The sequence below is a fragment of the Prionailurus bengalensis genome, chromosome E3 (assembly GCF_016509475.1).
Source record: "Prionailurus bengalensis isolate Pbe53 chromosome E3, Fcat_Pben_1.1_paternal_pri, whole genome shotgun sequence".
NCBI classification, from domain to species: Eukaryota; Metazoa; Chordata; class Mammalia; order Carnivora; family Felidae; genus Prionailurus; species Prionailurus bengalensis.
In genome coordinates, this window is record NC_057357.1 from 39,694,673 (window position 1) to 39,718,532 (window position 23,860).

General features: G+C 57.1%; 1 protein-coding gene across 1 annotated transcript; it reads right to left on the reverse strand.

The window, feature by feature from the left end:
• Positions 1–378: 378 nt before the first annotated feature.
• On the reverse strand, positions 379–21,911 carry CCNF (cyclin F). Its single transcript, XM_043560885.1, has 17 exons — positions 21,775–21,911; positions 21,196–21,350; positions 19,866–19,972; positions 18,803–18,870; positions 16,929–17,182; positions 16,557–16,610; positions 15,802–15,906; positions 15,443–15,520; positions 12,984–13,135; positions 10,315–10,479; positions 8,428–8,551; positions 6,659–6,839; positions 6,236–6,323; positions 4,172–4,271; positions 3,968–4,095; positions 3,073–3,242; positions 379–2,437 (listed from the first exon to the last, which is right to left on the reverse strand). The coding sequence occupies exons 8-17, from the start codon at positions 15,518–15,520 to the stop codon at positions 1,944–1,946; spliced, it is 1,680 nt and encodes a 559-aa protein (XP_043416820.1). The 5' UTR covers positions 15,802–15,906; positions 16,557–16,610; positions 16,929–17,182; positions 18,803–18,870; positions 19,866–19,972; positions 21,196–21,350; positions 21,775–21,911; the 3' UTR covers positions 379–1,943.
• Between the last annotated feature and the right edge of the window lie 1,949 nt (positions 21,912–23,860).

Here is a 23,860-nt window from a genome sequence, read left to right on the forward strand (position 1 = left end):
GCTTAAAGATGGGGAGGTACCCCTTGCACAGTTGGAAGAGGGAGATGCCGCAGGAGGGGAGCTGGGGGACCCATGCAGCCAGGGGCTGGAAGGGGTGGGAGCTCAGGGCAGCCCCCCAACTGGCAGCAGCCCGTTTTCGTGCCCAGGCAGAGGAGGCGGACCGCACTCCGGTCTCAAAGGAGATTCTCCCCGAGGTCAGAGGGGACAGGAAAAGGCTCGCGTCAGCTTGGGCAGGCGGCACCAGGTCCGCACTGGAGTGGTGGCCTTCTACGGGTACAGGTTGGGAGACGACAGGGAAGCAGGTCCATCCAAGTTGTGTCTTGACAGTGGGCCACAGACAAGGTGGCACACAGTCAGATATACACATCGCTAGGCTGCCACTGTCCTTATCACATTTAATCCTCACAACACCCCTGTGAGGTAGGTATTGCTGCCCCAGCTTACACATGAGGAAGCCGAGGCTCACACATGCCCAGGGGCACACAGTTGACAGGAAAGGTCTGTGATACCAATGGCGGGGTCTCTGCATTCCAACCATGCCCCGCCCAGGGCGGTCAGAATTCTCTTACAGTAGCAAGAAGACAGCTCCCACGGACATGGGGACACACACACACACACACACACACACACACACACACAGCACCCAGAAAAGCCACCACTGAGTCGGCACCTCTGTGCGCCATAGTTCTAGTTCAAGAGCATTTGGGGGACACTCCTGGCCCAGTGGTTCGTTCTGACATTTTGAGAAAAAACAAAAGCTATCGCTGCAGGGCACGTGCCTCAGTGGTCCACCCAGCTGAGGGGAGGTCAGGGTCAGGCTCAAGCAGATCCCTCTGGTGTTGTGGCTGCTGCACGAGGAGGTGGAGGCTTGGGGGAGCCTCAGGTACCCACAGCAGATCCACCCTCCCCAACAGGTGGGGGACAGGTCCTCTAAATCTCGCTCATCTGCATCCTGGTCACCTCAAATGTTACGAATGACATTTAGATTTTTTCTGTCCAACTTTGCTGGGAAAATTCTTTTCGCCTCAAGAGTGTCAGGATAGTATGAGAGATCTGAATCAGATGTTTCTTTTTTTAGTTGAACCTAAATAAAGTTAGGAATCTCTCTCTCTCTAACTTAATATCTTCTTTTTCTTTTATTTCCATCTTAGAAAAATGAAGGATGGAAATAAAGATGGAGAAGAAATAGCCTAGAAATTCAGTGCAAAGAGAGGTGTTCATATGGACACCACCTGCTGGGGACACAGATCAATCGCTCTGGGGGAATAGAAGGATCTCTAAAAGGAGCTGAAACTATGGCAGGCAGGGAGCTTAGGGCCAAGCCCTCAAGGCCCAGCCTGACAAGACTCTGGGCCTGCCCACCTGGTGGTCACACGCAGGCCTCGACAGTGCAGGGGCCAGGCTCCCTCAGCAGGGGACCTGCCACCCAGGGAGGAAGGGAACCAAGGCGGTACGAGGACAGTGGTGCGTGCGCTCAGAGAGGTCGGCTCCTCCGGTCACCTGAACCCCATAGATGCGGGGGGTGAGCTGTGCCAGGCCACCTGCTCACATGTGTTCTCAATGGTGAAAGCTGTCAGTTCCCGGGATGGGGCTCAGTGGGGCTGGGGACATCAGACATGGGCTCAAGTTCCCCAGAGAGAGGACAGACACAAGAGGGGACAGAGAAATGGGCTTCACAGGGCATGGCATGATTGCTTTGAGGCTAAACTTTCCAAAGGGAAGCATCGGAGTTTCTGTTCTGACTTAAGACGTTCTGACGGTTCACGTTGGGCTGTCCCGGAGAAGGAAACTTCGCATCCCGCGTTCTCTCAGTTCCCTGTGTGAGAGCCACCAGGGTGCACACGGTGTCCGCCTCCGGAGCCCCCAGGCTCCCTAGTGCAGTGGCAGCCCCCCCCCCCCCCCCAAGCAAACGTTGCCCGCAGCAAGTGCGGGCACTCATGGCCTCAGCAAGCAGGGCTCAGGCCCCTCTCCTCGTCCTCATCCTCCTCTTCCTCCTCCTCGCTGTGGGCAGATAGGTTTTTCCTCTTTACCTGTCGCTGGGGGGTGCTGCTCTCCAGGGGGCTTAGAGAGTGACACTGTAAACATGGCTTCTTGGCGTGCTGGCGGCAAGGCTGTGTGCCTGAGTCACTGCCCGGGGAAGGCACTGAGGTAGACCGGGGGGAGGCCCCCGAGACCCCGTCCACCGAGTCTGTGGGACTCGCGCTGCAGATGGAGGAGTACCCCGAGGTCACACTGTCCTTGCCTGGCTCCCTCCTGCCGTGGAGCAGAGGCTGGGGCCCCGGGCTCGGAGGTGTCTGGGTGCCCGGTACGTAGGCGCGCACATCCTGGCGACCACCGGCCTCCGGGCAGGCCTCCTCGTCGCTTGATTCCTGGCAGCAGTGCTGTTCTGGGTTTAGATAGACCACGGTGACGTCGAGGACGCCGCTGGGTGCCGTCACTGTGGGAGACGTGGGGAGAGAGGTGAGGCGCTGAGCACTGAGTACCCCCTGTCCAGTCAGGACCCCCAGGGGCCCGTGTCTGGACCTCGCTGCACAGCCCCCCGTACCGCTCTCCTTTGGGCAGGAGGTGGAGGGGGCCTCTCACGGTGACGTGGGGGACGGTAGGAAGTGACAATAAACTGATCATCAAGAATCTAATTAATCCCCAGTGGACACAAGAGCAAGCAACCGAAAAGTCAGCAGAAACGGCCAGACCTAGGGTTCCTGTGTGTTTAGCTGCCCCAAAACACAGGGACGGAGCCTCCCACAGGTGGCCCTGCAGACGTGCACAAGGCACAGAGGCCAAAAGGGCGGTGGCCGGCACACGTCACACAATGTTATGTGGGTTCCAGGCAAGGTCTCTTCCTCTTCCCCTGCCCTGGTGAGGTCCTTCCATCAACACGGGCCTGGCTGGGGCTGGACAAAGGTCATCTCTCCTCCCCAAGGGCTGAGAGGATGCCCGCCCCACCCTGGCCCTGCTGTGCTGTTCTAGGGGCTCTGCTGCCTCACGCCTGCCTGTGTGCAGACGCGCTGTCCTGCAGGCGAGGCAGGGGTCTGGCGTGAGACCCCCACCCCTGGAGCCTGAGGCACTCACCGTCACCGTCCTTCTCGCCCTCGCTCTCCTGGTCACCCTCGTAGCCTGAGCAGTAGTCCAGGCTCCAGTCCAGGAAGCTGCCCAGCAGCACCTCCTCCTGGCTGGACAGCTCCGCGGTGGGCGTGGTGACGAAGCTGCCCCTGTCCTCCTGGAGGCTGTTCTCCCGCTTCCTGCAAGGTGGGAGAGCCAGGGGCCGGGTCACGGTGGGCCGCAGCATGGGAGCCTGCCCTGGCCCAGCGGGCGGTGCACAGGGACGACAGGACGACACAGCTTCCCGGCTGCCTGCCCTCAGGAAGCTCACGTCAAAGGGTCAGAGAGGCGGGGCCGGCAGCACCGTGACGGTCAGCACAACAGGACTTGCAGGATCACCGGGAGTTCCTCGGGTGGGTAAGTGGGCAGGGCAACTTATCCCAGGTGGTACAGCCAGGACATGGACGCGGGGGACACGTGTGGACATGCTCGTGACACGAGGGTAGAGATGGAGGGAGCCAGGGAAGCGCCCAGGACAGTAACCAGGCAGCAGCTGCGGGGTCAAGAGTGACAGCAGTGCTGTGGGACAGGGTGGCCGGCACACATCTGACAAGTGGCGGGGCCACAGGCTGAGCTGGGTCCACCCTGGCTCAAGACCTTCCTCCCTGAGCGGGAGCCATGTTAAAGCAAGAAGCAAGAGAGAGAGCTGCTCCGGAGGGAGAAGATGGAGTGGCAGGTGGGCAGGATCGGGCCCGGCTGCATTTTTTGTGGGACCTGCTGCTTCTCCTTGCTACGCCTCAGGAGCCCCCTGCCTAAAAGGGGGGAATGGAACCCCTCAGGCAGCTGCAGCGGTCACAAGGGAAGCCAGGCCCAGTGCGCAGGAGCCGACGCTGCGTTGCGCTGTTGCAGGACGGGGTTCACTCACCGCTTGGTTCTTCTTCCCGACGGAGAGCTGAGGAAGGCGTGAATGTCCCCCGCACTGAGGAAGGACGTGGGCTCCGGGCTGCCTTGCTTCACGCCCAGAGCTGCGCACAGCTGCCCGTAGCTCAGCACCTGAAACGAGGCCAGGGTTAGACGGATGAGGCCCCGGGGGCAAGCGTCTGGGGGTGGGAGGTGGGGGCGGGAGCACCTCTTCCCGGCTGATCTCTTCGTAGCGCTTGTCCTCGAATCGTTGCTTCACGGCGGTCAGAGAGACTTGCCTGTAGTCCTTGGGGGCGTCATCGTGGAAGCTGCAAACAGAGGGACACGTGAGGGACAGCGGGGCCACATGCAGGGCTCTGGGGCATGCCCGGAGGGCAGATGGGGCACCCTGTGGCCGCACAAACAGGTAAGCGTGCAGTGACTCATGACCCAGCAATTCCGCTCCCAGCAGCGTTATTCGCAGCAGCCAAAGGGGTGGAAACCCCGATGTGGTCCGTCCATGCAGCAGAATGTGATTCTAGAGGAACATTACATAGGTGACAAGCTGGCCACAAGGGGCCATGTGATGTACAATTTCATTTCTGGGAAATGTCTGAAATGTCCAGAACAGGCGAACTCACAGAGACAGAAAGCAGGGGAGTGGCTGCGGGGTTGTGGAGGGATGGGACGGATGGGCAGCACGGGCGTGACTGCTGAGGAGTGCAGGGTTTCTCCGAAGGAGGAGGCGATGTTCTAAAATTGATGTAGTGATAGTCACACAACTCTGAACACAAATCGCACACTTAAAAAAGTTTAGTTTGTGGGGCGCCTGGGTGGCTCAGTTGGTTAAGTGTCCGACTTCAGCTCAGGTGATGATCTCACAGTCTGGGAGTTCGAGCCCCGTGTCAGGCTCTGTGCTGACAGCTCAGAGCCTGGAGCCTGCTTCAGATTCTGTGTCTCCCTCTCTCTCTGCCCCTTCCCTGCTCATGCTCTCTCTGTCTCAAAAATAAATAAAAACATTTAAAAAAAAATTTAAAAAATGTTGAAAAAAAAAATTAAATGGGGCGCCTGGGTGGCGCAGTCGGGTAAGCGTCCGACTTCAGCCAGGTCACAATCTCGCGGTCCGTGAGTTCGAGCCCCGCGTCGGGCTCTGGGCTGATGGCTCAGAGCCTGGAGCCTGTTTCCGATTCTGTCTCCCTCTCTCTCTGCCCCTCCCCCGTTCATGCTCTGTCTCTCTCTGTCCCAAAAATAAATGTTGAAAAAAAAAAATTAAAAAAAAAAGTTTAGTTTGTAAATAACTGTTCCCAACTTATCTGGTGGGGAAATAAAAAACTCGGGAGGGGAATAGCCTAACAACTTTTGGGAGGCAGTATCAGGTCAGCATGGTTTGCGCCCCTAGTGTGAGCGGCTGTGGGGTCAGACACACACGCTGATCCCTCGACCTTCACCCGTGCTCCCCGCCCATCAGCTATGAGCGGGCACAAGAGAAAACTCATGAAGGACACGCCAGCCCCAGGAGATGCTGCCAGGCTCCTCACGGCTGGACTCACAGCTGGAGCGGGGACCAGCAGCAAGCACCGTCTATGAGGAGCAGCAGCCCCGGGGAAGGGGGTGTCTGGCCCGGACAAGCCGGCGGGGGAACCGGGGCTCAGGTCAGAGGTTGGGGTCTAGATGTTCTGGATCCCAGAGGTGTCCGAGGACAGGCAGAAAGCAGGAGCGCCCCAGGCCTGCATGCAGGGAAGAGGGCACTGAGTGCGGCCTGGCAGAGGGAGGAGGTTGCCGCGGGTTTGGGCAGATAAGCACGTGTCAGGAGCGGGGACCAGAGCAGAGGGGGAGCAGGGCCACGGCACGGGGCGATCGTGGCCGGCCGACTCCCGAGCGAGATGACACCGTGTCCCACGCTAACACTATCAGGGGTCAGGCGGCGGGCCCCGATGTTCCCCTGCCCGTCTGCCACCTGTGGAGTGAGGCTCGGGCTGGGAGTTGTTGCACGCACATCAAGTGTTATCACCGTGGAAACGGGCAACACGGCTGGCCTGGCGCTCTTAAATGTCAACTCTGAGACAGGCAGCACGCTGCAGAAGGTCTGTGTGTGGGCCCGCACACGAGTGAATTCCCCCCTGATCCCTGAGGACACACCCTCTATGGCAGCTGTGTGGGGGACTCATTTCCTTTCACTTAAAAAAAAAATTCTTTTTTAAATGAAGTAGGCTCCACATATAGCATGGGGCTTGAACTCACAAGCCTGAGTCACATGCTCTACTGATGGAACCAGCCGGGCGCCCAGACTCACCACTTCTGATGAAGGCTCAAGACACAGGGTATGAGGTCTTCACAAGAGAACCCGGTGATGTCCCACAACCTTGTGGTCCAGGGCTGTGCTGGAGAGGAAAGCAGGAATGGGGGGGTGTTCTGACGGCCCCTCACGTCCCACTGCCCCAGTGGTTGTGTGTGGAGTTTTCTGGAGCTCAGTGTTAAAAACGCTCCACAAACAGAGCCTGCGTGCTCACTGTCAACAGTGTGGGAGATACTTAAGCTAGAACATCTCTTAATTGCACCCCCACAGAATGGCTTTTAGTCCATTCTGGTGTCTCCTCCAGGAAAGACGGCAATGCCTGTTCTCCCTCTCCATTGTGAGAATCGTGTCCCGCCTTCTGGAATCCCCAGTCCCTGGTTGGCTCCTGCTGAAGAGCAGACAGGAGGGCAGGCTCCTTACTCTGTCCGTGGGTCAGCCGCGCGAGCAGCAGGGCGGCCGCGGCCAGACAGGCCGGAGCATAGGCGGCCAGGCTGGTGTGCAGCAGGGACAGCTCACACAGGAAGCCACACAGATGCTGGGTTCTTGGAGCCTCAGGGACCAGCGTCAGCAGGACATCCTTGTAATCAACCACAGTGGGGACCTGGACGGGACCAGGAGGTGATGTCTAGTGGGGTTTTGGCATGTGATCACGGTGGCTGGCCCCACCGTGTTCACACTGGACACCAGGGTGTGGCGGTGATGAGCTGTAGCCCTCGCCTCTTGCCCTCTGGATCCAGGAGGACTTTCCAGAGCAGGAAGCTCAATGCCATGGAGGGGCCCTTGATTCCTCCTGTCCCCTCCCCTGACTTCAACTCTGATTTAAAAGGAAAAAGCATAGGGCTGACTCATCTTTGACAACGCAGGAAAGAATATCCAATGGAATAAAGACAGTCTCTTTAGCAAGTGGTGCTGGGAAAACTGGACAGGCAGAAGAATGAACCTGGACCACTTTTACACCAGACACAAAAATAAACTCAAAATGGATGAAAGACCTAAATGTAAGACAGAAAGCCATTAAAATACTCGAGGAGAAAGCAGGCAAAAACCTCTTTGACCTTGGCCACAGTAACTTCTTACTCAACACGTCTCCGGAGGCAAGGGAAACAAAAGCAAAAATGAACTACTGGGACCTCACCAAAATAAAAAGCTGCTGCACAGCGAAGGAACAATCAGGAAAACTCAAAGGCAACCGACAGAATGGGAGAAGGTATTTGCAAACGACATATCAGATAAAGGGCAAATATCCAAAATCCATACAGAACTTATCAAACTCAACACCCAAAAAACAAATAATCCAGCGAAGAAATGGCCAAAGGATATGAACAGACACTTCTCCAAAGAAGACATCCCGATGGCCAACCGACATATGAAAAAATGCTCAACATCGCTTATCATCAGGGAAAGACAAATCAAAACCACAATGAGATACCACCTCACACCTGTCAGAATGGCTCACGTTAACAACTCAGGCAACAACAGATGTTTGGCGAGGAGGCGGAGAAAGAGAATCTCTTTTGCACTGTTGGTGGGAATGCAAGCTGGTGTAACCACTCTGGAAAACAGCATGGAGCTTTCTCAAAAAACTAAAAATAGAACTACCCTACGACCCAGCAACTGCACTACTAGGCATTTATCCAAGGGATACAGGTGTGCTGTTTCAAAGGGACACAAGCATCCCCCATGTTTATAGCAGCACTATCGACAATAGCCAAAGTATGGAAAGAGCCCAAATGTCCATCGATGGATGAATGGATAAAGATGATGTGGTATATACACACAATGGAGTATTACTCGGCGATCAAAAAGAAGGAAATCTTGCCATTTGCAGCTACGTGGATGGAACTGGAGAGTATTACGCTAAGCGAAATTAGTCAGAGAAAGACAAAAATCATAGGACTTCACTCATATGAGGACTTAAGAGACAAAAAAGATGAACCTAAGGGAAAGGAAACAAAAATAATATCAAAACAGGGAGGGGACAAAAGAGAAGAGACTCTTAAATATGGAGAACAAACAGGGTTACTGGAGGGGGTGTGGGGGGGACGGGCTAAATGGGGAAGGGGCATCAAGGAAGCTACTCCTGAAATTATTGTTGCACTACATGCTAACTTGGATGTAAATTAAAAAAACAATAATAAAATAAAATAAATACATAAAACTAAAAAAGGAAACGGCAAACGGCCACTTACTCGAATCCTCCCTTCCAGGGCAGAGATGATCTCTCCCATCATCCTCACCAGGTCTTCATACTTGTAGGTGTTGTCCGTGAGCCAAACTGCCTCTCGGATTGTCAGGATCTCTCTGCTGATGAACCTAGAACGTCAAGAAGGGGTCTGAGCACGGAGTCTGCTATCCTTGCAGGCCACGGTCACATGAGGCCCCAATGCCAGAGGGGTCAAAGAGCGAGAGGACCCGAAGAGGTCGTGTGGCCTGGCCTAAGGGTCTGCGGAGGAGGAGGGACCAAGGCTGGCAGTGGGAGTGGCCGGGCTGCCAGGCACAGAGGGGTTTCTGTGAAAGGCACCCACGAATGACCTGCCCGGTTGATCCTCTTAATGACCTGAGGATGACAGCAGCTTCTACGGAGCAGAAACAACAGTTTAGACCCAGAAGGCAGGTGAGCCGGCAGAGCCGGAGCTGCGGGGTGTCTGAAGGTCTGTGCTCAGCACGGGGTCTGGCCGCAGGAATCCTGGGTGTCCCTAGTCAGCCAGCCACCCTGTTCTCTCCTCTGCAGCGGCACCAGGGAGCAGGGAGCATGCCGGTCCGGTGACCTGCCGGGAAGGGAGCAGGGCCGGGCCCGTGGCCGCTCCGTCCTGGGGGCCCTGCAGCCGGCCCACTTGCCGTCAGCTTGACAGAGCGAGATGGGAGGTGTGGGGACTGCAGGTGCACGAGGCACGAGGCCGGAGTGGGGCCGATGGGGGCTGGGCACATGGAGCACTCAGGGAGAGGCTGAGGCAGCCGCTGCCCTGAGCAGGGGTGGGGCATCTCCTCTAGGATCTTCTTAAAAAACATCTCGCCACTGGCCCATCGGTGGTCCGGGATTTTGGTGACTGATTGCTAGGATGTAATTACCCTGCTCAAACATGAGAAGGCGGGGCCTGTCTGTTCAGCCACCTCTGGTGACGCTGGGTCCACCGAGCACGCCGGGCGCGGGGGGAAGGTTGGCGTGTGGCTGCCTGCTGGCGGCCCCGAGGCCATGCTGGTCTACAGACCACAACTCCAGCTCTCGTCACGGCCATGTGACCAAGATTGCTGCAAGTGGTCACGCTGGCCTCAGGGGTCACGGGGGATGGCAGAGAGTAAGACGGGAGCTGGGGCTCTCCGTGACCTTGTGACATGGGAAAACTACCCCAACGGCATCGGTCTGGAGCCCTTGTCTCTGGGTCACTAAGCAAGAGAAGTTGGCGTCTCGAGTTCACGCCGCCGCGTGTGGCCACCTGTGCCTCACCCCCCAAGGTCTACAGAGCAGGACGGTCAGCCTGCAGAGCCCTGCCCAGGGGGACCGGCAGGCCGTGCGGGGGTGTCTGGTGTAGGGAAACAAGGACACGCACGATGTGTGGTGCAATCACTGTCCACACCGCTTCTGAAGGTAGAGGCGGGCTAACAGGTACTGGCTGAAGGACCGCGGGTTTAGGTAAAACGGAAAATGGTTGCATTGGAAGAGTCCGAGCCGCCGGAGTGCAGGCAGCTGTGTGAGGAGGTGCCCTGTCTACGTGGTGGGGGTCAGCTGGGGGCGTGAGACCACCAGTTGCAGGTGTCCGACGACACAGGCTTGAGAACTGGACTGCCGCGAAGTGGTCTCTCCCTGACCTCGGGACCCCGGGGCAACCCACTGGGCCCGTCCCTCGGTGCCATGTAATCCGCAGGAGCCAGGGGAGGAGGGGCCCGGCCTGAACCTGCCAGAGCGAGGCCCAGTTCTGGGGTCCTGCTCACCAAAGTTCAAGTCTGCCATCCCCACGTGGGAGAACTATGCTGTGTGGGCACTCCCTAAAATTAAGACCCCCATCTAATGAGGTGGGACACTGAAAGGCCAGCCTGTCGTGTGTCATCCCACAGGCCCTGTCCCGGGCGCCCCGTACCGGGTGCAGATGACCATGCAGGCGATGCCCAGCAGCTGGAGCCTGTACCGAGGCACGAGCCTCCTCCGCAGGTACCGGTCCACGCACTCCACAGTCAGGTGCAGGCACAGGCTCGTGAAGTCCTTCATGGTGGCGACCTCCACCAGCCAGTCAATCAGGATGTACCTGCAGGGAGAGCACCAGCCCTGGAAACTCGGGCGCACATTTGTGAGCGTCCCATTCTCGCCTGGCCCGTCCGTCCTGAGGGAGTGAGCAGGTCTTCCGCAGCATTGCCCGTTGACCCAGGAACTTGTCCCAGCCTCAGGTGCGGGGCAGGCCCCAGGTCTCCCACCTTTGTCCTTGGGAGGAAGCTGGGCTCACACATCTGTGTACCCTGCTTTCTCCCACAGCCACTGCCAGGTACCGAATGAGCCCAGACACAGGTCAGGGGTAAGGTGGGTCCACCTGGTAGAGTGGGGACGGACAAAGATCCCAGGAATGGGGAAAAGTCGCTTGAAGGGAGCAAGACCTGGGGCCCTCCTGCAAACCCACATTCTCCCCGAGGAGCAGCTCACCCATGGGGTCATTTCTCACGACCCTCTGCTGCGGGGAAAGAGCCGGCAAGAAGCTAAAGGGGGAGGATGCATGGAGCCTGGCAGAGGTTCTCGGGCACCCAGCAACTCTGACGGAGCTGACAGATGCAGGGTCCTCCTCGAGGGGCTAAACCCAGGGCCAGAGACATCACGTGGGAGGGCTGGGGGCCACGGCAAGGACACCCCGGTAGAATAAGTGCCTTTCTGAACAAAAGAGAGGAGACCCGGGTCTCTAAGCAGAGGGGAAAGAGGGACCAGACGTGAGAGAGCAAAGGAAGACAAAGCTGTGGGTTCTGGGCAAATGTTCCAGGTGCCAGGCAGAAGCACCTGTCATAGGCAGAAGAGAGGAGGGAAGGGTGGGGCCGAGGTGGTGGAAGAAAATGGGGAAGAAGAGGAACCTGCGTTTCCTCCAGGACGAGGAAGACCACTTGAGCGCCAGGTGTTTGGGGCTTAGACCAGCCACTACGGGAACAGAGAGGAAGCTGTCTTACCCGACTCAGCGACATTAACGATTTGAGTTACGAAAACAAACCGAGCAAATTGTGCACTTCAAAATGGCTAGATCTGGGGCACCTGGGCGGCTCAGTCCGTTGAGCATCTGACTCTTAATTCCAACTCAAGTCATGATCTCACGGTTCGCTGGGATGGAGACCAGTGTGGGCATCTGTGCTGACGGCACGGAGCCTGCTTGGGATTCTCTCTCTCTCTCCCTCTTTCTCTGCCCACATATGCAATCTCTCCCCAAATAAACAAACTTAAAAACACAAATAAAAAAAAAAACGAAAATGGCTAAATTTGAAACACCACATGACACGTCAATGATTCCTCAGTGTAAAAACAAAGGTGGCTGTTGCCCGGTACAGAGGAAAATAAAAAGCTCAACTCAAAGACTGAAATGATACTACTATTTCATTTAAAAACTATGTGTATATATATATATATATATGTATGTATATATACATATATATATACATTATATATATACATATGCATATATATATGTATATATATACATATATATATATATATATATATACACACATCAGTCCTCGTAAGGAATAAAGTGCGCCCTCCCCCGCCAAAAACAGAAGAGCAGCAGCCCCAAGAAAGGGCCGATAGGGAGGGGCACACGGTGTTCTCCGTGCACACCTAACAGAAGGAAGGACAGCTGGGCGAGGAGGGCGCTGCCACCAGCACTGGCACAGGGTTCAAAAGCATGACAGCTTGATGACATTTGATGCAGCAGCAAAGGACGACCCACCCCTGCGCTGTGTGCAGGAGATCAAGCCTCTCCAGCAAGGCCTGATCCTTTTATTTTAATTATTTTCTTGAAGTTTGTTTATTCTGAGAGCGACAGAGGCAGCGTGAGTGGGGGAGGAACACAGAGAGAGGGAGAGAATCCCAAGCAGGCTCCACACTGACCGCACAGAGCCCAGTGTGGGCCTGAAACCGACTCACCGTGAGATCACGACCTGAGCCGAAACCAAGAGTCGGAGCCCCCCAGGTGCCCCGAGGCCTGGTCGGTTTAAATGTAAATGTCCACTGAGCAATTATTATGAGCTGGGCGTCATCTGCCGGAGTGTAGCCAGAGCCTCATCGTTATAAATCCAAAGTGTATTTGAAATCTTGTTCGGGCTTAAAAAATGGTCTGCGTTTTCCACTTTACTTCCTAGCATATTCTGCGTCTGAGTGAAAAACCTTGGGGGTGAGCGGGCTGCAGGAAGAGGCAGGGTGCGAGGGCTGGACACTGCCCGAGAAGTCACACTTGACGGCCACGGACCCTCCTGCACCACACCAATCCTCACTTGAGGTGGTTGTTTGGCGGCCAAAACTGGGCATATGGATCCCCTCACTTGAGAACGACACTTAACGTGCTTTCACACATCCTGAGGCTTAAAAAGGAACTCTGGAGCACAGACATGGGGGATGTTTGCTCTTCAAAGGCCCGGATAACTAAGGCATCGCTGGCTTTAGAAAACCAAAACCACACACACACACACACACACACACACACACCACACGACGGCTCTGTCATCCGGGTGCCCGGCGGTCACTCTGCCCGCACCCCAAGCAGACGCCCTCCCTCAAGGGCCTCACCTCATCGTGTCGCTGAGTCCCTTCTGCACAGAGAAGACCTGCTGCTTGCTGACGGCACGGGAGGTCTGGAACAGCCGGCGCGCGACCCCGTCGGCGACCTTCCCCTCCAGTCCGAGCTGGCCCCCGTTCGCACAGGCTTTGGCTAACGACAGCTGTGGGACACACAGGCGTGTGAGCAGGAAACCTCAGGCTGCCGGGGGAGAATTGTGGGTGCACAGCGGTGCTGACGCCTCAGCCCCCTGGAAACAGCGCGCCTCAGGTTTTGACTGTTCTTTTTGAAATAAATGGCGTATCTCGTGATAACATGTCTTAAAGGGGACGAAACGTGCACCACCGAGTCAGCACAGCAAAGCAGCCAAAGCTGGTTGGAGGCTCAGGTGATCCGGCTTTCGTGTGTGTTTTTTTAAAGTTTATTTTGAGAGTGAGCGAGCATGTGCAGGCGCACTCAGGGGAAGGGCAGAGAGGATCCCAAGCAGGCTCCACACCGTTAGCACAGAGCCCAGCGCAGGGCCCCATCTCATCAACTGTGAGATCGTGACCTGAGCCGAAATCGAGAGTTGGATGCTTAACCAACTGAGCCAGCCAGGTGCCCTTCAGATGACCTGGCTTTAAAACCTGGATCTGTGTGACATCGCAGGCACACTGGGGAAAAACACTCTGTGCCTCAGTTTCCCTACTCGTGAAGCTATGGCGACACCGCTGTGCACAGGCCCCGCTGGCACCCTCTAGGCCCGAGACTAACTAGCAACCGTTTCTAGACACTTTCCTTCCAGATGTCCCTACACATTTGTAACTGTGTCCACGCATTCCAGATCATAGCACACGTACGTTTTTTTTTTTTTTTTTAATTTTTTTTCAACGTTTATTTATTTTTGGGACAGAGAGAGACAGAGCATGAACAGGGGAGGGGCAGAGAGAGAGGGAGACACAGAATCGGAAACAGGTTCCAGGCTCTGAGCCATCAGCCCAGAGCCCGACGCGGGGCTCGAACTCACGGACCGCGAGATCGTGACCTGGCTGAAGTCGGACGCTTAACCGACTGCGCCACCCAGGCGCCCCTAGCACACGTACGTTTTATCTCTTTGCTCACCTAACAATTAATACGGCTCCTTGCGACATAAACGCCTGGAAGCGCGTTTCGAGTGTCTTCCTGGTGCGTGTTCACTACTTCGTGGAACATCTCTGTGCAGCCATTGTCGCGCTTGCCCTGCCTGCACAGGGCGGCTGTGCCAAAGTCTCTTGCTTCTCCCGCCCAAGTATTCTCTTAAAGGGCTGCACCGATTTTCACACCAGTTAAGAGAATGTTGTTCTAGTGCACCTCTGCCGGCAAAAACTGCTACCGTTAAAAATGCGTATTTTCAGAAGTTAGCAGCTATACACTCAACGTGTACAGAAAAGATACCTATACACCTATCATTCGTTAACGTGAGCAGCCACAATCTCATTTGAATGTGTGGTCAAACACTCCTGGGTTCTGACCGTTTCTTTTCTTTTCTTTCTTTTTTTTTTTTTGAGAGAGACAGGGAGAGAGAATCCCATGCAGGCTCCACCTCCACATTGTTAGCACAGAGCCCGACGCGGGGCTCAAATTCACGAACCATGAGATCATGACCTGAGCTGAAGTCAGATGCTTAACCGACTGAGCCCCCCAGGTGCCCCTGACCAGCTATTTCTATTTCCTCTTCTCTGGGAATGTATGGAAACCCTCTGAACGTTTACTGGAATACTACTATTCTTACTGATTAGTTTGAGCTTCTAAGAAAACCACATGGCTCATTGTCACGTTTACTATGAATTCGCTGACTGCCTCAGGTGTAGCCATTACACTGCTCTGTCACACGTCAGGCTGGGCCGTCTACCACTTTATCATATCTTCCCTTTTAAGGGCAGATGGCTCTCCAGCAGTCAGTTGGTGGGGTGACAACAATCTGAGTTTCTACCTGCTTGGCCAAGGGGGACTTCCTCTGATTTGTCTTCAACAACAATTCTTTATGGCTGCAACAGGAGGGCATCTGGGGGACACCAACTGCAAATCCCCCACGTCCTGGTTCTAACACTGATGTCTCGGTGAGCAGGTCAAGCGACAAGAACAGGAGAACGTTCCACACACCCACCTGCTCCCAGAAGATTCCCATCTGTCGCCACAGCCCCCCCTCCAGGACAACTTTGGGGAGGGACAGGAATGTTACCAGCAGACGGAGTGCACCTGCACTTAAGAATGAAGAGGCTGGACGGCCGGCTTAGGGGCAGTGGGCTTGGAGGCGACGGGGTGCTGGGCAGAGATGAAGGAAACCCTTCCAGGCTCTCTTCCCTGCACACCCCAGAGCTAAATTCCCATAAGGCCTGCGGCCGGCCCTGGGTCAGTCTTCCTGCCTACAAATGGGAGCCCGGGTGGTATCGGCCCCCCGGTCCCCACGGGAGGAGGCAGAAGAAGTTAGATAGGCAGGCTCCCGCCTCACCTGTGCTTCCCAGCAGCCTTTGGCAGCATAGTCCCTGAGTTTCCGGAAGCTGTGGAGGCATCGTCCAGGATCGGACATCTGTCAACGGGAGAAAGTCACCATGTTTTTATACAGCTGTCTCTGGAGAACTCAGAACCAACCCACGGGGCTCTTACATGTTCCTCCCGACACCCCCAGGCGTCCACAGCTCGGTGTTCTTCCCAGCCCCTCATCCCCCAAGCAACCGTGGTCGTTGGGAGCCGCTATGGGAGCGGCCTGCCGACCGCGGCTCCTGGTGCCCCGGGAGTTGCCCAAGGACCCCGTTCCGGCAGAACCTGCACCATCGGTACACCACCCTCCCCGCCCCGGGGGCCACTCACGTCCGTCCTCCTGTCGCGTTCCCACAGGAGGTACGAGCTGGCCAGACAGCCCTGGCGAGCAGACTCTTCAAACAGGTCCCGGGCCTGCTGCTTCCGCTCTGCATCCTGGAGCAAACCCAAGCACGGTGCACTCTCCTCTCACCCCTTCTGCGGAGTCACCCTACTCGCCACCTCTCAGGAACCACCTCTGTGGCTCTTACTTAATAAAGCGAGTTAACTAAATGGGAGTAGAAGCGACCTCTCTACAGACGTGCGCTTGGACGATGACCGGGAGAGCGAGCTTCCGAGCTCCGCCTCCCAGGCCCCGTGTCCTCCCAGATGACATTTGCGTCTGGCTGGGCCCCAGAGCCCTAGCTCTGCTCTGGGCCACTGGCCGGTCAGCCCTGCACACTAGGCCTCCCAGATAGGGACGCTGGGGGCTTTCTCAGGGCTGCTCCCCGTCCTTGCTCACTCTCAGCGCCCCTCCCCGCTTTAACAGAAAGCCTCAAGTGCAACGAGGCCCGTGGGAAGAGCGGGAGGGGCTGCCCGCGGCGCACTCAGGTGCTCTGCCCGCTCCACTGCGCTGCCGGCTCAGGGTTCACACCCCGCACAGCCTCTCTTGCTTCCCACTCGCCTCCTGGTCCTCGCTGTGTGCGACCACCAGAAGGGTGAGCAGCACGGAAGCGCGGGCCCGTGCTCCACGGCTCCGTGTGCTCACCGGGGCCAGGGACACATCACCCAGCACAGGGTCCAAGTGGACGGACCAATCGACTCACCTCAAAGAGACTCAGCACTCTCCCCAGGCAGTGCAGTATGGATGCTCTGTGAGTCTGAGACGACAGGAGGGAGAAGCGTGATCACCAGCGGAAAAGGAACTTCCAGCCGGCCACCCTTCCCCATCTATGCGTTCTCGTGGCCCCTGCCTGGACCCCTGCCGCACTAGGGACCGCTCCCTGATTCTGGGCCTCCGGGAGCCTCGGTCCTGCATTTCTAGCCCAACCCCCCACGTGACTCCCTGGGAGTACCAGCTCTGAGATTTCCTGTCCCGCTGGCTCATCTGCAACCTGCCCCCATGCCCACACTCTCAATTTTCTGCACCTCCACTGTCCGGGGTGTCTGGCTTTCCACCGTCCAGCGTCTCCACTCACCCGGTGCGGCTCGGACCGCCCGGCATGCGGGCCCCATGCGTGTTCCTCAACGGGATTCACTCCCTGCAGCTGGCACTCTGCCCTGAGGCTCTCGTGAACCACAGCCTTGCAGCAGCTTCCAGACACCGACCACGGAGGGCGGATGAAGAGCCAGATGAAGGGCGTGCTGCCCGCATTCAGTTGCTCGGCGAGACTGAAGAAGCGAGAGGCCTTCAGGCCGTTCACTTCCGCACGGGCTTCGTCAGACACAGAAACTGCGGAGATGGACAAGGTGTTAACCCAGGGGTGTCTCTGGAGCACAGGTGCACAGCGTTCTCCATGGTCTTTTCTGGAAGTCTAAACGCTCACGCCAGGGGCGCCTGGGTGGCTCAGCCAGTTAAGCGTCTGATTTCAGCCCAGTTCGAGCCCCACATCAGGCTCTGTGCTGACAGCTCGGAGCCTGGAGCCTGCTTCAGATTCTGTGTCTCCCTCTCTCTCTGCCCCTCCCTCCCTCCCTCCCCCCCCCCCAAAAGTAAATAAACATTAAAAAATAAAATAAAAGCTCACGCCAGCTGCTGGTGCATAAGGAGAGCGGAGCCTCACAAGACGGGGACCCCGCGCCTTTTCTTCTCTACGCTGTGGGTCACCTGCCCCGGCTGGGGTCCTCCCGGAAGCCTGGGTTCTGAAGGTCTGGGAAGATGCCCCCACAGAGGCGTCACATGCCCACCCACCCTCTCTCCTGCAGGGAGCAGTAGCCTGGACTTCAGCTAAAGGGTATGGTGTTTCTTTTAGGGGTAATGTTCCAAATTTGGATGTTGGTGATGGCTGCACAACTCTGCAAATACACCAAAACCCACCAGACTGGACTTGAGATGGGGGAAGTGTATGGTATGTGAGTTAGGTCTGGGAGTCACTGTGGGATAGGGGGGTGGGGCAGGGGCACCTCTGGGACCTGGAGGAGGACTGCCCATTGTCTCTATCAGTCACGACCCCGTCAACCAGCCCAACAGGGGCTACCTCTCAGCAAGATGCCAGACGTTTTACAGACAGAAAAATAGCGGCTACCACCAAATGTTTATGCACTTTGGGAGCGAGGACTGGACAGACCGCAGGCTGGTTCTGTGTGCTAAGCAAAGAGGTAGGCACTGGGAGAGGCGAGGGCCACACAGGTTCTCCCACGGAGCACCTGCTCCATGGGGGTGAAGGAGATGGGCACCAGGCTGGCTCTGACCTGCTTGTACCTGCCTTCCACTGGAGCCTGGACTACTGTGTCACTGATGCCTTGTAGCGTAAGGCACGCTTTGCTGCCCCAGAGTGTCACGGGGGACCTGCGGCCGAGCAGAGGAGCCAGCATCTACCCGTGGGCAGTGGGTTAATGGGACGGAGCGGGGGGCTGCTGGGGGGAGGCTGGCTTGCTGGAGTAGCCCCCATCCTGAGTCTCTGCTGACTGGGACTAAAGCATTTGTTAAAACAAGGTTTGTTAAGATAATTAAAGCGTATGAAATCAAAGTTGATCAGCGGGCCCCACAGCAGGGCACCCCTGGGCACAAGCTCCCAAGGGGAGACGGCGAGGCAGACTGCCAGACGTGGCAAGAGTGATGACGGAATGCTGACCCTCGGAAGGGCTCATGCTTATCCTAAAACATCCACGCTGGGGCGCCTGGGTGGCTCAGCTGGCTACGTGACTGACTTGGGTTCAGGTCATGATCTCGAAGTTCGTGACTTTCAGCCCCGCCTCGGGCTCTGTGCTGACAGTGCGGAGTCAGCTTGCGATTCTCTCTCTCTCTGCTCCTCCCCCATGCTCTCTCTCTCAAAATCAAAAAATAAACTTAAAAAATGAGTGAAATACCAATGCCAAGTGGGGCAAGGTCAGCCCCGGCCCCGCAAGGACTTACGGCCTTCGTTGTAGAGGTAGGCTATCCCCAGCTTCACAGCGGCTTCAAAATTTCCCTTTTCGGCAGCCCTAGACCATTGAAAACATAAAATGTCACCTGATTTCATTCCTTACGGCTTATGTGCCACCACACCACTTGAAGGTAGAACATCTGATTTTTAACTGAGAACTTTTTAGGTAATACAGTTGAATGTCAATTATCCACGTCAGGCTGTGACACGGATGGACCTTAAAAACATGCTAAGCAGAAGTCGTCAGCCACAGAAGGCCACATGTTGCACAACTCTGCTTACGCGAACTGTCTGCAACAGACAAATCCATACACAAGAAGGCATATTAGGGATCGCCAGGGGCAGGAGAATACAGGGAGAACGGAGTCACCGCTAACGTCCACCCCTTTTCATTTTGACTTTGTTTGGGGGTAACGAGAACGTTCTGAAGTTAGTGGTGACGGCTGCACAACTCTGAATGTATGAAAAGCCACGGTGTGGCACACTTAAATGGATGAACCATACAGTATGTGGCTTATGTCTCCGGCGGCCTGACCGGAACCACTGGCACGCCTGAGTGGCAGGTGTGGTCACTGGCACGCCGGGGCCCACAGGCCAAGGGGCTCACGCCTGCTCTGCCCTCCCTCTGGGGCCCAACTCCAGCAGGACGATGGCATCAGCCAGGGAGCAAAATGCAGTAGGAGTTAAATCACACAGTTTTGGTTTGAAGAAAAAACAAAAGAGCATTAGGTGAAATTGCCACACGCAGGTGACCTGTAGCTGAGTCATGCAGACTGGTCCCAGCCCAAGTGAGACCCTTCAGAAGCACAACAGGAACTAATGAGTCAGGCTGTGCTGGTGGCACAGATGGCCAATGACTGTGCTGTGCGTGACTAGGTGGGTGACGCTGACAGTCCTCAGTCACTCCCTGGGTGGGAGGGGGGCGGTGAGGCGCCGGCGAAGGCGACAACAAGAAGGAAACCCTTCCCACGTCAGGCCCTGGGACACAGGCTGGCATGCCAGGGCGGCCCAAAGACAGGGGAAAACTGAGCTGTTCTCAGGGTGCAAAGATACCTTTCAAAGAGCTTCAGGTTCTTTGGAGAAGGCCACAGCTCCTGGAAGCTGGCACACGCCCACACACTGGCGTGGCTGTCCACCAGGTTCTTCAGGTGAGAATGCACCTGCAAACAGGGGGAGCGAGCGGGGTGGGGGGCTGATCAGGGGTCCTCCCGGAGGCCCGGCTCCTGGAGCTCTTGAGGACAGGACACAGACAGATGGGGTGTTCCTCCCCACCCTGGTGGTAAAGGTCCCCCCTTCGAGTAGAAGAAACAAGTTTCTCTGTGGCTGTAAAGGAGTAATGGGGGACACAGTGGGACTAGAAGGGGGAATGAGTACAAACACTGAGAAAGAGGGGGTGATACCCCCGTAAGGGTGTCTGCAAGGGTCAGGGAAACCGATGCTAACAGGAGAAAGGGAAATGGACATTTGCTCTGTGCTTCTCTGCCTGTCCTCTGCCTCGGGCCTGGCTCATGGGAACATGGCCGGAGCCTAGAAGTCACCAGAGGCTCTAGGAAAAGACTGATAAGTCACCTGAGTGGCTGAGTGTCCAAATCTTTTTATCAGCTCAGGTAGTGATCCCAGGGTTGTGAGTTTGAGCCCTGCATACGCTCTGCGCTGAGCGTGGAGCCTGCTTGGGATTCTCTTTCTCCCTCTCTCTCTCTGCCCCTCCCCCAGGTACATACACACACTCTCTCTCCCCTCTTTCAGAATAAACAGGTATTAAAAAAAAAAAAAATCAAAACGTAATACCACCCTGGACAGAGGCAGGAAGCGGGCCGGCTGGGAGCTCTGAACACAGGTGATCATTTCAAGCATTTAGGTTCCCACTGCCATTGAAAACTCAGCACCCGTGGATATTACGACCACAATGGAAGTGGCTTTGGGAGCGCGAGAAACAGGTACCTGTTGGGAGTTTTCCCACAGATTTGCCGTATGGCCTTGATTCAGTCGCTCAGGATGAGGCTGCACCAACATCCGTCAACTAACTCGCAGGGACCCTTTCAGGGCTCCATGTGACGGGAGATTTGTCCTCGAGAATATATTTGTGTTCTTTTTAATACTATCTTATTTCTTGAGGGGTGAGAATTTCACTGCCACAAATCTCACTGTTAAAATAAACATTGCAGCAAACACAACCGAAACTTGGTGTGCTATGTTTCCACTTTGCTGCTTGCCTGCAGTGGGGACCACAGCGTCTGTTAACAACATCACCCGGTGGCCTCTGCCCTTCTTTGTAGCCAAAATTTTGTCCCAACATTTAAGAACAGGGAGCCTTGATGGCATAACCAGCAGGTTAGTGACACCAGCAAGCTGCGACTGGCGCTATTTTCATCCTGCAACTTACAGCTCGGACAGCGAGGATGTCCCCCACAGAGAGCCATTTCAGGATATGAAAGAGCACATCTTCAGGGAGGCTCAGGATGGTTAGGTTTCGGGGTCTCCTCCTTATTCTCCGCTTTGTAGGGTAACAGAAACACTTGGCACACCTGCAGTGGATGACTGAAGAAAAACGGCACGATGGTCTGGGTGATGGGCTGGAAGGGAGCGGGCTGACAGTCACTGTCCCCCCCCCCCAAAAGAACCAGCCACATGCCTACTCCCCAACATTAAGGGAATAATGGTAGCTGAGTTCCGTCAGACGTCACCATTCATTCCAAAATTCAATCAACACGTATGGTGAATAGCAGATAATCATGGAACTTGGCCAGCGGGAAAAGAGGCAGCAAGGCTGAGGAGGTTCTCCCGCATCTCACGCTCAGGGAAGCCGCTCGGACCCCTGCCCACGTCTGCTTCTCTTTGCACACAGGGCTACACGGAAGAAGTCCCTCACCGGCAGGCACCTGGTCTCCTACCCGCTGCCCCCCTGCAAGACCCCCTCCGCAGCCCTTCCTACCCTGCCCGGCCCTGCCCCTGGGTCACCTACCAGCAATTAACGGGCTGCGACGGCCCCACGCACCCGCGGGGCGACCGGCGCCCACCGAGCACCTGGATGTGACCACCACACCTTCCTGACCCCGGGACTCCAGGTCGCACGCGAACTCGCTTAGCGGCCACGGTAACAGCTAGTGAAGGGGCGGCCGCGCTCACCGCCCCCCGACAGGTGCGGAGCCCCGCGCGGGGCGTTCACTCCAAGCCCACCCGCCCCCGCGGCGGCGCCGGGCATTTAAACCGCGCGCCGGGCGGGCGCCATCGGGAAGCCTCGCGCGCCGGGCCGAAGGGCTGGAGCCGCCCCGCTCCGTGTCAGCCCGCCGAGCCCCCCCGCCCCCGCCGCCCGCGCCCCACACTCACCGCCGCCGCTCCCCATCACCGCCGCCGTAGCCGCCGCCGCCGCTCGCGCCCCCGGCCGCCGTCAGCCCCACGCGCCCCGCGCAGGCGCAAACCCGCCCCGCCGCCCGCCTGAGTTTTCAAATGCGCCCGGCCCTCCCATTGGCCGGCGGGGGGGGGGCGCGCGCCGCTGGACCGCCAGGCCCTGCCTCCTGCCCCGCCCCCCGCCCGCTTCGAGCGATCGCAATTGGCTATGCCGGGACGCGAATTCGAACGCCGTCCGTGGATTGGTGGAGCCCGCGCGGCCGCCCCGCCTCCCCGGCCGGAGCGCGAGTCCCAAGGGAGAGCGGCGCCCGCTTGGCGGGCGGGGGTGTCGCTGCGTCGAGCGTGGTCCCGGGCTGCTCGGGCCGCGCGGGCGCCGGCGAGCGTCGTCCGCGGCGCGCGGTGGGCTGTCAGGGAAGGCTCGTGCGGACCCGCCGCGCCTCCGGCCTCGCCCCACTGCCGCGCTCCCCGCCGCCCGCCCTCCCGCGCGTCAGGCTAGGAGACGGCTGGCTCGGCGCCTAGCCGCCGCGGACGCGACCGGGAAGCAGCACTTTCAGGGACTCGGCTGGCGCGTTCGAGCCCTTCTTCCAGCGAATCGTGGCTCACCCGTCCCTCGCACCGGACACCGTCCCTGCCTGTCTCCGGCCGGTCCTCACTGCCCCCCGGGAGCCCTTTCCGAAGTAGCAGCGCCCACCCGCTGGCTTGACTGGCTGCGGCGCGTTGTGTTCTTTCGGGGCGCCGGGCAGGAGCCCCCCACATCCGACGACAAGTAAAGCCTCCGGGGAGAAGCGCTGGGTGGCATAGCAGCTCTCCTCAAGTCAGCCGCCACCTCCCCTCTGTCCTCGACCCTTTCCGCCCTGAACCACCCCGCCGGGCACACACACACACAGGGGCCATGGTGCCAGTCTGCAGCAGGAGACAGAGAAGGAAACGGTCACACGGGGTATGAGAGTCCAGCAAGCTTGGCGCTGCTCCCCAAATGTCCCAAGTTCCGCACAAAAGCATGAGGAGCCGGTGGTGGCCCCTTCAGATTTCTCATCCTTACTCACCTCTTTGGTTACTGTTTTCTGCCTTGTGATTGTGTTGTCCTGTTGCCCTGCACTGTGACTTTGTTGCTGGTCCCCCTCCAGGGCCAGAGGTGTGCCCTTCCAGCCTAGACACCTTGAGGGGATGATGAGCCATTCCCACTCCGCCCAGTCCCCTGGGGAGCCCCAAACCGTGTCCCTCAGCTGTCTCCTCTCCTTGTTCTTTATGTCCTTATCATTTTATTCACCAGGAGGTAAAGTTCTCTGATTAAAAAAAAAATTTTTTTTAACGTTTATTTTACTTTCTTGAGACAGAGAGAGAGCATGAATGGGGAAGGGTCAGAGAGAAGGAGACAGAGAATGGGAAACAGGCTCCAGGTTCTGTCAACACAGAGCCCGATGAGGGGCTCGAACTCACGGACCGCGAGATCATGACCTGAACCGAAGCCGGCCGCTTAACCAACTGAGCCACCCAAGCGCCCCAAAAGTTCTCTTATTTTTCAGAAACTGTGGGCCCTCGCCCCCATTCTACGCCTTGGCAGGAAGAGCCCTGGAGGCCCGGCAGAGCAACGAGCCACTTGCGGAGGATGAGAAGGGCCCATTTCCCACTGGACATCCACTTGCGAGGGTGAGACAACTCACTGGAAAAGTCAGGGGCTCAGGGAAGTTCCTGGCTGG

Excerpts from the sequence above, each read along its gene's own strand:
- CCNF (XM_043560885.1), bottom strand. The coding sequence starts at position 15,520 with ATGTCCGATCCTGGACGATGCCTCCACAGCTTCCGGAAACTCAGGGAC. Across the intron at positions 13,136-15,442 it reads AAGGCTGCTGGGAAGCACAG|CTGTCGTTAGCCAAAGCCTG; the intron begins GTGAGGCGGGAG and ends TGTGTCCCACAG. Across the intron at positions 4,096-4,171 it reads AAGAGATCAGCCGGGAAGAG|GTGCTGAGCTACGGGCAGCT; the intron begins GTGCTCCCGCCC and ends GCCTCGTTTCAG.